This window comes from Macrobrachium nipponense, chromosome 3, assembly GCF_015104395.2.
Source record: "Macrobrachium nipponense isolate FS-2020 chromosome 3, ASM1510439v2, whole genome shotgun sequence".
Taxonomy (NCBI): Eukaryota; Metazoa; Arthropoda; class Malacostraca; order Decapoda; family Palaemonidae; genus Macrobrachium; species Macrobrachium nipponense.
Genome location: NC_087202.1, coordinates 84,792,241 through 84,804,866, shown reverse-complemented (window position 1 = coordinate 84,804,866; position 12,626 = coordinate 84,792,241). Strand labels below are relative to the sequence as shown.

General features: G+C 42.3%; 1 protein-coding gene across 1 annotated transcript in view; it reads left to right on the top strand.

Moving 5' to 3' along the window:
• The window catches only part of LOC135221869 (uncharacterized), a 46,428-nt gene extending 35,310 nt beyond the window's left edge, over positions 1-11,118 (top strand). Inside the window, exons 2-7 of the mRNA XM_064259822.1 lie at positions 267-2,376; positions 6,049-6,151; positions 6,667-6,864; positions 9,242-9,345; positions 9,896-10,090; positions 10,267-11,118. Coding sequence (XP_064115892.1) covers positions 268-2,376; positions 6,049-6,151; positions 6,667-6,864; positions 9,242-9,345; positions 9,896-10,090; positions 10,267-10,875 — 3,318 coding nt within the window. The 5' untranslated portion in view covers position 267 and the 3' untranslated portion in view covers positions 10,876-11,118. The remainder of the gene's footprint in view (positions 1-266; positions 2,377-6,048; positions 6,152-6,666; positions 6,865-9,241; positions 9,346-9,895; positions 10,091-10,266) is intronic.
• Positions 11,119-12,626: the final 1,508 nt, after the last annotated feature.

The window sequence follows — 12,626 nt, the reverse complement described above, 5'->3', positions numbered from 1 at the left end:
TTTATCGTTGTAATACTTTGATAGAACTTTAAGTCTGAATAGCTGCCGTCTATTATTTCTGTTCCATTCTTGCGTCCATTCGTTTATCAGATATTCTCTTGACTCGACGTGTTTGTACTTGTAAAAGAATTAATCAAACAGAGACATATCATTATTCACTAAAATCCACCCCCCAGGTTGTAAAAGGATTCATTCAACTGAGACATATTATGCACTTAAATCCATCCACCCAAGTTACCCAGTAATAACATTTGGTTTCCTTTCAGGATGGGTTACTTAGCCTGCCCCGTCTGTGAGAGGGAATCCCTGGCAGACGTGAGCGACCTCCAACAGCGAGTGGCAGCTGCTCTGAACAGGCCACTGTCATGCCCTATATGCAGCGCGTCCGTCAGCGGCATTCAGGCTTTCCACCACCACCTAGCAGCTCACTTGCCCGTCCAACACAAATCCTTTTCTGACGCCTCTCCCTCTGTCTCAACGCCTGCCACCCCATCGGGACTTGGTGTGCCTCCATACCCAATCACCAATTCTCCTGAAGGGATACCTACATTGGAACACCTGGAGATCAGTGACAACAGAGGTTCACCACGAAGCCCCTCGAGGCTCTCACTGTTGGGGAAAGAGGGAATGATCGATCAGTCGTCTGGAATTGCCAGTCACAGTGAACCACAAAGCCCCTCTACAGGTTCGCACCTTGCATCTCACGACAAACTAAACCAGCCTCATAACTGCGACCTGTGTGGTCTCATCTTCTCGTCTGCCCATTTTCTTAAATTCCACAAGGACATCATTCACTCCAAGAGGGACTTCTTCGATGTAACGTGCAAGTTATGCAAAGAGAAGTTCAAGGATTTCGAAGCCTATCGCAATCATGTGCGGGAGAGTCACAGTGATCGGAGGTACATATGTGACCAGTGTCCAAAGACCTTCAAGATGAAAGGGAGTCTGCTGGTTCACCAGCGCATGTTCCATGACCCCTCCTCCCCTGGCACGTGTCATTTGTGCAAAAAGACTTTTACCACTAAAGCCCGAAAAGAGCTCCACGAAAAAAGGTACCACGGGGTAGGGTTAGAACACGTACCAACAGGCAAGGTCTCTCCACCGTCTCCATCCCAAAAGCACCAGAAAATCAAGAATTCTTCCTTAGGAGATGCTAAAAGCTGGTTAGAGACACTCATGATTGAAACTAGACCTTCGGCGGAAGACGGCAATCGATACAGGGAATTACAGGAGCAGCAGAGTGTGCAGTCTATGTATAATTCTCAGCAAATGACGCCCTATTCATCTCAGCAGCTCCAGATGCAGCAGAATCAGATAAATCATCCAGATGACCAAATGGAAAACCAGTTTTCTGGTCCTTTGTGTCATCAGCAGCAAAACGAGCAAAGGAAAGACAAGTCAACAAGAGACATGCACACCCAAATCTCACATGAATTACACACTCCACTAAAGACCCAGACTACAGACCCTGATAGCCCACAGTTGCAAAAGTGGTCTCCTGACTTTCAGTCATATGCTACCTCCCATGAAAAAGGAAATCCTCCCAAGAACTCTCCAGACATGTATTATCACCAGCAAAAATTCGGCATCAACTTACCTGGTCACGGATCTCAATCGCTGCATGGACAGAATTGCCCGAAAGCAGAATTCAAGGAATTTAAGCAAGATAAGAAATTTTCTGTACTTCAGCATGGCAGCGATTCGTCAGTGTGCCGACAAGTGAGTGGGAATTACTCTCAGCAAAGTCCAGTGGCGATAGTTTCACCTCAGCCTCAGAAAGCCGAGACGCCTCCTGCCGATCACCAGAGCAGCAATGGCACCCCTTGTCCCACTGAAGCTAGGCGAAATAGCTTCCCACTCATGAACATCAACAAAACAGGAGTATCTCACAGCGAAACACCCCGCTTGTACCCAACGCACTACGTCAGCGAGCTACCGCTTGCTTCCTCAGGTACTGGTGTTGTACCCTCTGGGCAGAACATGAGTATGCCCTCACAAGGTGATAAGATACACAACACTGTGGCAGTGCCTCAGCAGCTTGTCTACCAGAGCGTGATCCCAGCCCTGAATTCCAACATTGGTCTCATGGGTTCTGAAAACAAGCTCGGGGCGAAGGTTCCTCCGCTTCTGATGTCGTCGAGCCCCCAACTCATTCCCGTGGAAAAAGTGAAGGAGCCTCCCGACAGTCCCGTCCAGATGATGCAAGTCCAAGACGAGTCCTGCTCGTCGGAAATGGTGAGCGACTGCGACGCTGCCGCCGAGAGTAAGGTTTCCACAGACGTACCTCAGGAGCCGAGGCCCGACGTTGGACCCAACCGGCGTCAGGGGCCGACTGGAATATCAGGAACGCTCACTTCGGCTGCCGTTTCTAGGAAGGTAAGACGAAAATTAACACACTTCTTGGTAACAATTGTACTACACATTCAAGAGCTAAGCTGCTTTTTCTTTGGTCATTTTCTATGATTTGAGAAGTAACACGAGACTCACAAAACTTACAAGTTTAACTAAGTGGATTGTTGACAAGTGAACCTGAGAGTATTATCATTATGCCTCGAAAGGGCCTGATGAATTATTTAGACATTGAAGAGAGAAATCGTTTATTTTAGATGTAGTCATTTGTACTTGGTGGTGTTGGGTATATTAAATGTGGCTCTTATTATGTACAAATGAACAGATTTTAGAGGAATGTAATTTTTTCTTGATATGTAAGTGAAACTATATCAAAGAAAATTAAAATTTTTAGCTGAAATTCACTACCAATGAATGCCGTAGGAAAACGTTACATCATTGACAAAGGCGCTATAATACATTCACATCAACCGTGCATCTGATGTCTAGGCCAGTCCCTTACGACGCTCCTGATTGGCTGTTGATAAGCCAATCACAGGGCTGGAAACTCTCAGTCTCTCGAGAGAGTTCACATGGGCAGGATGTATGTGCCACCTCTCCTGAGGGATACGTCTTTCAGGAGTATCCCTCAGGAGAGGTGAAATATACATCCTGGTTATGTGAACTCTCGAGAGAGGCTGAGAGTTTCCAGCCCTGTGATTGCCATATCAGGAGCGTCGTAAGGGACGGGCCTAGACATCAGATGCACGGGTGATGTTAATCTACTATGGTCGACAGGAATCCGGCAGAAATGATCGCCCTGTAAATAATGATGTTTTATGCATGTAGAAATAGCTCATAAAAGCACCATCTTTTAATAGCACGGGTGCCACACACAAAACAGTGGACGCTATTCCCCGAGCGCTGTAAATATGTTCAGATAATCGCAGCTTCACCAAGGACAAAGGAATGTAGAAAAATATACTATGCCTCCTATTCCATATGTAGATTAAATCCGTTTCCCCTCTGCAAATAGAGAAAGGAAATAAAAACCGACCGCACACTTCCTCCGCCACTAAGCTACTAGTCTAGTCTCCCCTTTGATTAAAAAGCTCCGGATTTATTCAGCGAACGATAGTACATTTTTCCAGGAGACTTTTCCAGGAGAATTTTTCCTGGAGAATTTTTTCTAAGGAGAATTTTGTTCAGGAGAATTTTTTCCAGGAAAATTTGTCCAGGAGACTTTTTTTCCCAGGAGAATTTTCCAGGAGAATTTTTCCAGGAGAATTTTTTTTCAGGAGAATTTTTCCAGAATAATTTTTCCAGGAAACTTTTTTCCAGGAGATTTTTTTTCCAAGAGAATGCAGAAAATGCCAGGCTATGGAATGCAGGACAGGCTCCCCCCCACCCCACTACCGAATAAAAGCAAATATTTACCTCCCCTCCAGGCTATGGGATGCAGGACCCCCCTCCAACCCACCACCGAATAAAAGTAAGCATTTACCGCCCCCCGTCCCCCCAGGGGCGGAGCCTTGAACCGATTTCCAAACTGATTATGTATGCAGTTCTTGGGACCAAAAGGGCGAACAGTTACAGCTGTAATATCGAGTTGTTTTTATCTTTTTCCGCTTCATAACTCTGGCCACCCTACCCCCCACCCCCCCAAGAAAACTGAAAAATGAAAATGATAAAAATCGTGGGAAATAAAAGGCGAAAGGATGATATATTGGACTCGGCGCGTTTGGGATGGTATGGAAATGAGAGAGGACCGTATGGAATTCAACTAGGAAAACCCATCCCGTCATAAACTATAGGATTTAAGCTGGTTCGCGCTGGAAAAGGACGGCCATTTTTATTTCTTACGCAGAAAGCGAAAGGACTTTTTTTTTCTTCTTCTTCTTCTTACGCCGGAAACGAAGTTTTTTTTTTTTTTTTTTTTTTTTTTTTTAGCGAGGGAAAAAGAGTATGACCAAGATATTCCATTTTTTATTTTCATTTTATATTTCTCTGCTTAAATACGGTTAGTTATTGCGTTAGAAACATAACCTGGAATGTGTTTTGCGTATTCTTAATGAAAAGAGTCTGGATTTATGCGGACTTCCTGGTCGGCTTTTCTCTCTCTCTCTCTCTCTCTCTCTCTCTCTCTCTCTCTCTCTCTCACTAAAGCCTTAGAGGTGGAGAGGCATAGACTCATTTGTCTCTCGAATTATGATAATTTTTTTTTACTTCTCCTTTTGACCTTTTTGGCCCCATTATTTTCAGCTTTTCCGTTTTTATTTTTATTTTACTCGTAAGCTTCTTTTTAACATTTCGTTGTCAACTTTTTGTCTTTTCGTTTTCTTTGTTGTCTTTCGTTTTTTGTGTATTTTTGTTTTGTTTTGTTACTTTTAGCAGTCCAGGTTTCCTCCAGTTTGCTTCTCTCTCTCTCTCTCTCTCTCTCTCTCTCTCTCACTCCTCTTCGTCTCTCTCGGTCTCTCTCTCTCTCTCTTTATTTAGCCGTTCAATTTTTGCTTATTACTGCCTAGCGATAATGTTTTTTTTTAAATCAATATGCCAATCATTTTTTTTTTATCGTTTTGCCTTCTTTCTTGCTGGTTTTTTCTCCTATTTTTTCACGCGGAGTTCATAAGCGCCATTTTTTGTTTCATAGCTTTGGTTTTTTTTATTATCGCTGTTTTCTTTTACCAACTTTTAAAACGTTTCGTTGCTTTATCATGCAAACTTCCTTATCCACCATTTTCTTTCTATCGTCCTGTGCATTCTTTAATTTTAAGGCTGCAATTGTGACATCATTGGTTCCCGTATGACGTCAGTGGTGCCCTATGACGTCATCTTTTATTTGTGACGTCACTGTCTATATTAAAGTTCCTGCCCAAACTCATAGTAACTTTCTTCGTTGGCCCCCCTCCCTTTTTTTTTTGTAACTTTCTCAAACAGCTTTGAGAGATCTTTACGTCTATGCGAATAAGACAGCATGTACCATGCCTTCTATATGCATATAGGGTTATGCATAATAAATGCAAGCGAGTCTAAGTAAATACTTAATAAACATGCAGCGTCTCTGAAACGCGCTTGCGTCCTCTTCCATATACTCTGCTCAGTGAGTAAATAAAGCGAACAATATCAGAAATATTGCTACAGTACGACACCGTGCAGGCAGTTACATCCTCCACCACGAAAGGAAAACAAAGCTACGGTACGACACAGTGCACTAAACTTGAGGTTCACTTTTAACTCCTTTATCATTTGGTCGTAACTACGAGAGAAAAATTCCGTCAACATATGTAAAACGCATACGCATTCATCAGTGTACTCGCACAACCAAGGTTCATACCTTGAAGTAATATTAAAGCTATGTGAAAGTATGATATATACTTGTGGGAGGACTGAATGTTGAGGAGAGTAAAGATTTATATTCTCTGACTTTTTATTTTATCATTTATTTCTAAAGAAAATAAATTAGGTTTCCAGTCACATTTCCAGTGAGAGGATGGAGGTTTAGACTTGGAGGTTAGGTCTGTTATTCAGATAAAGTGATCTGGCTGGAATGATTGTTTTCACGACGGGGGTATTGGTGGGGTTTGGGGGAAAGACGGGGGATGTAGCCACTTGCCCAATAGGTGTCAATTTCGGAAGGGGGCGAATGGCAATATTTTTTTTTTATAATTTTGTTTATTTATTTACGTTGATGCCACTCCAGGGAGCCACTTTCTCTTGCAGGAGAGCGCGGGCAAGAACGATGCCAAGCAATGGGAATGCGATGTTTGCAAGAAGTCCTTCACAACTAAATACTTTCTCAAGAAACACAAGAGGCTGCACACAGGTACACGAGGCAGTCAGCCTTAGAAAGCTTCCTTGTACGGGCAGGTTTTTCCAACTCGTCCGTTCTGATGAATAGACAGAAATGCTGTTCATCCTGAAATACCTCTTGATAGATGTTTCTATGTTTCATTTACTGTAATGCATAGGGGGGTAGGGCGAGATATTTTTAATGAAATATTTTATTTATGGACGATTTCTTCTTTAACTCTATGTTACTGCAAATAACGCATCTCAGCAGCCGCTATTGTTTTTGTTACGGTTTCTTCAGGTTAACAGAAAACGCTACTAAAATACTTGACTTGGCCTTTTCGTGTCATTCTTATCTCTTTGCCTCGATAATTTTCTTTGCCAAAATATGATCTCAAATGACTCATTTGTTGAATAACTGCAAACGTGTTAGATCTAATAAGCTTAGTGTGTTACGAGAAGTTCGCAAAAATCTTGAGAATCACTTTGATCGTCATTTAAATGTACCGCATTCCTAGACATCTTGCTTCACCAGATTAATCTTGGCAGGCGAGACGCCCTACGCATGCGCGGAGTGCGGCAAGACCTTCACCTTCCAGCAGAGCTACCACAAGCACATCCTGTACCACTCGGACGACAAACCTCACCAGTGCTCCTACTGCGGCAGAGCCTTCAAGGAGATGTCCACGCTCCACAACCACGTTCGAATCCACACCGGAGAAAAGCCTTTCGTCTGCGAGAACTGCGGTGAGTTCCAATTGGTGTGTCTTTTTTTTTTTTTTTTTTTTTTTTTTTTTTGGCGAGGACTGAATAGACAGAAACACGGGAGCAGTAGGGACAAGATATTATTATTCAAAAGATGAACTCTTATCATATGGAACAAGCCCACCAAAGGGGCCATTGACCTGAAATTCTTTAAGCTTCCCAAGAATATTGAGGTGCTCATTCGAAAGAAGTAATAGAGGGCAATAGGAAATACAGAAAGGAGATCAGTTATTAGAAAAACGGATGAATTAACAATTAATAAAAAAAATAAATAAACGGAGGTTGCAGCATGCGCACAGCATTATCTCTCCCGAAGAGAGAAATAGGTTAGGTTAAGCTATAATCTTATTTAGTATGAGTAGGCGCTTTTAGAATCCTCGTTATGGCTATTGAATGGGATCTGGAAGTGTGGTGGGGAGGCGGGGGTGGGGGTGGGGGGGGGGGGGGGGCAGGATCCTGTGACAAGTAATGAGGACAAATACTGTGATTAGCAAAAGCTTCATTTTTTATTTGTAAAGCTTCATTTTTTATTTGTAAATGTCAAGTACAGTATGATCTTATTTAAACCTAGTATTAAATCTGCTTAAGGACAAAAAAATAATAAAAAAACCGTTTGTTTACAGATTCAATACAGAGAGAGAGAGAGAGAGAGAGAGAGAAGAGAGAGAGAGAGAGAGAGAGAGAGAGAATTGTTTACGCAGTCTTGAAAAGGAGCCTGAGCAGTCACTGGACTTTATAAATAAAGGCAGAAATACTCTGCGATTAGAGGCTACGCGAAAAAAAAAAAAAAAAAAAAACAGCGTAACTCTAAATCTCATGCTTCCGAAACGAATATTAGGGGGGACCGGAGATCGAATCGGATCACTTTTAAGGAGTTCGTAGCTCTGACACAGAAGTACCCGGGAAATGACACTGTTGTTGTTGGAGATTAAGCTGGCCTTATGCCAGCACGGGCTCTTTAGCTCCCGTGACGTCCCCAGAACGATCTATGAGTCTCAAGAACAATTATTAGTCTGTGGAGTTTATTTATTCAGTGATGATGGGCACGCTTTTGAAAAGAGGCAGGAAATTCCAAAAACTTCAAGAATACATAATTAGTAACAGTATTGAACGGTTCCAAATCTGGTGGTTGGGTTTCCATGTCAGAAAATAAGTTTTTATTATTATTTTGTTCTAAAGGGTCCACAATAATAAGAATGTTGAAAGTTCGTGTATTGTTTATAAACACTTGATAAAAGCTTTCGAACGCTTCCCAGGGTTCATCTTCAGTCCAAAATAATGAAGATTAACCCAGGGAAGGGTTCGAAAGCTTTTGTAGTTTATAAATTATACACGAACTTTTAACATTCTTATTATTGTGGACCGCTTAGAGCATTGTATGAACTCTCGTGATAGAGTTTTTTTTCCTATTATTATTATTATTATTATTATTATTATTATTATTATTATTATTATTATTATTATTATTATTATTATTATTATTATTATTATTATACAATCTGGGTGCAATCACACTTGGAAAAGCCCAATCATACAATCCCAAGGGCTACAATAAGGAAAGCAGACCAGTGCGGAGAAGTATAGAATAATCTGTATAAAATGAAATGACAAAGTAAAACAAATGTCAGCCAATTGTGTGTTTGAACTTCTGAAGTCACACCGATTCAGCCACACGAATAAGATCGTTCTCTAGTTTGGCCAGAGCTGGAGGAACACTCGAATAAAAGTGGAATACAAATACGACCAGCAGTGATGACCGACTTTCTCATTTTTCATATCACATCAATAAAAATCCTTTGTATTTCTGCTCTCTTGGTCCCGAACGCTCCCAAGATTAATGACTGCTCTGGGTAACGCTGTTATAATCACCGGTGCGGCAGATTAACCCAGTAACCCTGAATATCAGGGGAAACATTCAGCGGTTCTTTTCTTACCATTGTACCCAAGCTTGGAGCTGGCATGCGTGAATAAGCTCCCACTGCAAGGTGTTCAGTTTGCTCCAGGATAATGAATTTAAATTGAAGTGTTGCAGATCGATTGAAAGAGAAAATGCGACGTATTGAAGGCTATGACAGATATTCCACTGCTCCTACTGGCTGGTATTTAGGCACTACAGTAGAGGTTAAGTGAACCAGCATTTGTCAGGGAACTGAAGTGCCACTTTTTGCATTTAAGCTAAGGTTATGAAATCTGACATAATTATTTGCACAAGAGCTTCATCCTAAGTTTAGCAGTTTAGGGAATTAAATACCTTAGGGGCAGCTGTTGATTATAATTGAGAAGACCCTCATCATTCTTCATGGGATACAGATTTTCTCCTCTAATTACCTGATAACAGGTCTTGCTTTATACCCTTCAGGAAAGGCCTTCCGTCAGCGGGTCTCCTACCTAGTACATCAGCGGATCCACACAGGCGTCATGCCCTACACCTGCGACGCCTGCGGGAGGTCCTTCAGGTACAAGGTAATGCCTCTCGGGGGATAGCACTTGATTTTAATGAAGCTTCCTGGAAAAACTTACATAAAATCTCATAGAATCATGACTACATATTGGAAAGCTTATATGCATGTCCTTTCTGTATATTTCAAATCCAGTAAATCTAAGGTCTCATTCCCTCTTCCTCAGTCAGAGGAAAAATGTTAAACACTTGCCGATGCATTTATTCTTAATTTTTTATCTTTGTGGTTTGAAGTTACGGTTTATTTATACATACATGCATACATATCTATCTATCTGTCTATATATCTATAGATGTAAGTGTGTGTTGGTTAGTGCATGCATATAGAAATTTGTATGTATAATAAGTATGTATAACAAGATAAATCAAAATTCGGCATTTAAAAGGTCATTCTGTCACTCTTGTTTAAATATAGCTCTTACAAGTAAAAATATTTTTACACTGGTTTAGTTTTGGCCAAGAGCTCTTCTCTGCGGATCTAGTGTTGCCCTTCAAACCGCAGAGAGTAAATACGATCATGTGATCCTGGACTCATATGTGCATTTGGTTCCGCAGGTGAGTCTTCGGTCTCACAAGTGTGAGCCTGCCATCTTGCCCCCAGCGGTAACCGCTGGCCCTGTGCACAGAAGTAGTAGCGACGGCTTAGGGGAGACCAGAGGGCAGCCGGGCACTACGGCATCTCCGGTACCTTCAGCGACCAATCCCGTCATTCTTCTACCTCAGACAAGTGGAGCAAATGCTGCGCCTTTAGTAAATAATCTTTGTCTCAGTCTGCATTCATTTCATGTCTGTGATTTTCTCGTGCCTTTGCAGTGATGAGGATAACTTTTATCTCCAAATGATTAAAAGACTGTTTTCTGAGAAGTTATACATATTTTCTGAGTGATTTAGGCATCATTAATAAAGAATGTCCTTCACCCTCATAGTTGAACGGGGCGACACCCAGTGGAGGATGTTCGACAAAAACAGAGGAAACTGGAGACGCGCAAATCCAGCAGATGGCGTCGTCTACTGCTGCCGCTCCTGAGAACAACTTGAGGGACAATGACGTCCCTTACGTCAACAACAATCGTAACTCACCGCATCCTCTGTCACGCCATAAGCTTCCTCAACAGCAAAGACAACAGCAACAGCAACAGCAGCACCAAGACCTTTCGAAACAGAACCAAAACATCGTTCCAGTAACGGGACGCCCCAAAGTACCTCTGGAAACCATAGACATTTCAGCCATTTCCTGCGAGGGTTTGCCCGTTTCGCTGGACTCCAAGAAGTCGCCTCCGAGGCCTAACAGAAGCCCGTCTGACAATGTGTCCCCCAGGCCGGGTGGTGTCATTGGTGGGCAAGGGTTCCACGACCCGCTTTCCGTGGCCTTCTTACACGCCCTGGTTGACCCCCAGCAGGGTCGCGTTCCAGGAGACTGCCGTCCGCACGTCCAGCTGCCTCCTCAGGACGGGCTGCCTTTCCCAAGTCTGTCTCCGGGTGCCATGGACACCGACTTAGACCACGACAACTTTCTTACTAATCTCTTGATGTGACGCAGATGAGGCCGTGTCATTAACAAGTGGATGTTGTGATATCAAGGGTGTGTGTTTGTGTGTAGATGTGAGGCAACGTTACGCTTTATGTGACGAATGAGTGTGAATGCGAGAAGAGCGGTCCTGCATGGTTTACTGAAACGTTGTTTTAATTATTATTATTTTCTTTTGTTTACTAAATGTCATCATAGACATTAACAAGGTACAAATAGATAAAGCTTTATTTTTTATTTCATTTTATGATTTATTTACTTTCCTTTTTTTGATTATTCCTCGAAGTGTGAGCATTACTTTTGTTGAGGTTTCTCCGTAAGGAGACGAAGAAACCATTTTTTTTGGAATGGCTATAACGCATTTTGAGACATGTAGATGCAGACGATTTCCCAATAAAAATGATAGACTGGAACAGCAGTGCCTCAGTTCAATATATTCAACTGGATTCAAAAAGCAGGACTAAAAAAGGAGGTGTCTGGGAAAATTCCAAGTCAAGTTGGGTTTCATATTGATAATAATTGCAATGAATGGTTGATTATGTTGATGACGGTTGCTTAGCTTAGTAGATTCACATCGACCGTGCATCTGATGTCTAGGCCCGTCCCTTACGACGCTCCTGATTGGTTGTTGATAAGCCAATCACAAGGCTGGAAACTCTCATCTCTCTCGAGAGAGTTCACACAGGCCGGATACATATTCCACCTCTCCTGAGGGATACGTCTTTCAAAGGTATCCCTCAGGGGAGGTGGACCATGCATCCTGCCTGTGTGAACTCTCTCGAGAGACTGAGAGTTTCCAGCCCTGTCACTGGCTTATCAACAGCCAATCAGTAGCGTCGTAAGGGACGGGCATAGACATCAGATGCACGTTTGATGTGAATGTACTATAGCTGATGTGAACGAAAATTTCGACCAAAAGGCAGCGCTGCCACAAATCCAGCATATTCTGACAACAACAACAACTATAAGCGCCTCAGTGGCGTGGTCAGTATGGTGTTGGCGTACCACCTCGGTGGCCGCGAGTTCGATTCTCGGGCATTCCATTGAGGTGTGAGAGATGCGTATTTCTGGTGACAGAAGTTCACCCTCGACGTGGTTCGGAAGTCACGTCAAGCCGTTGGTCCCGTTGCTGAATAACCACTGGTTCCATGCAACGTAAAAAAACTATACAAACCAACAAAACAACAACTGTAGCAGCTATGGTTACCATAGCCAATGAGACCCTTCTAAAGATCGTATCCATCTGCCGTAACTGAAGAACGGAAATAAGCTCTAATTGGTAATGGTGGAACAGGTCTTAAATTCGCATCAAGTATGACACCTGTTAACCAACACCACAAGGCAGCAAGCTGCCTTGTGGTGTTTCTTACACCTTGATTTTTACCTGATGATAAAGATCGATAAGGTCATTTTTCTTTTACCTAATATGCCAAAAAAATTGAAAATTGACGTTGGATGACAGGGCCTACTTGTACATTGATTGCATCCATATGCATCACCTAGGAAAGGGGAAATTTATACTTCCTTACAATTGTGCCGAAACATAAGCTCATTTCCTTGTATTTGCATCCTCCAATTCATAAAATATTAGAAATTTGTAAATGTTTTGGGATTCCTGTACGAAAAACTGCCAGTATATAATGTCTGTAATTCACATCCTCATGGACTGATTTTGGCTTATGGTCCTTGTTGTATGTTGAGATTTTGGTTGTAATTCACAACATGAACTGATTTTGGCTCATTTTCTATGTTGTATGT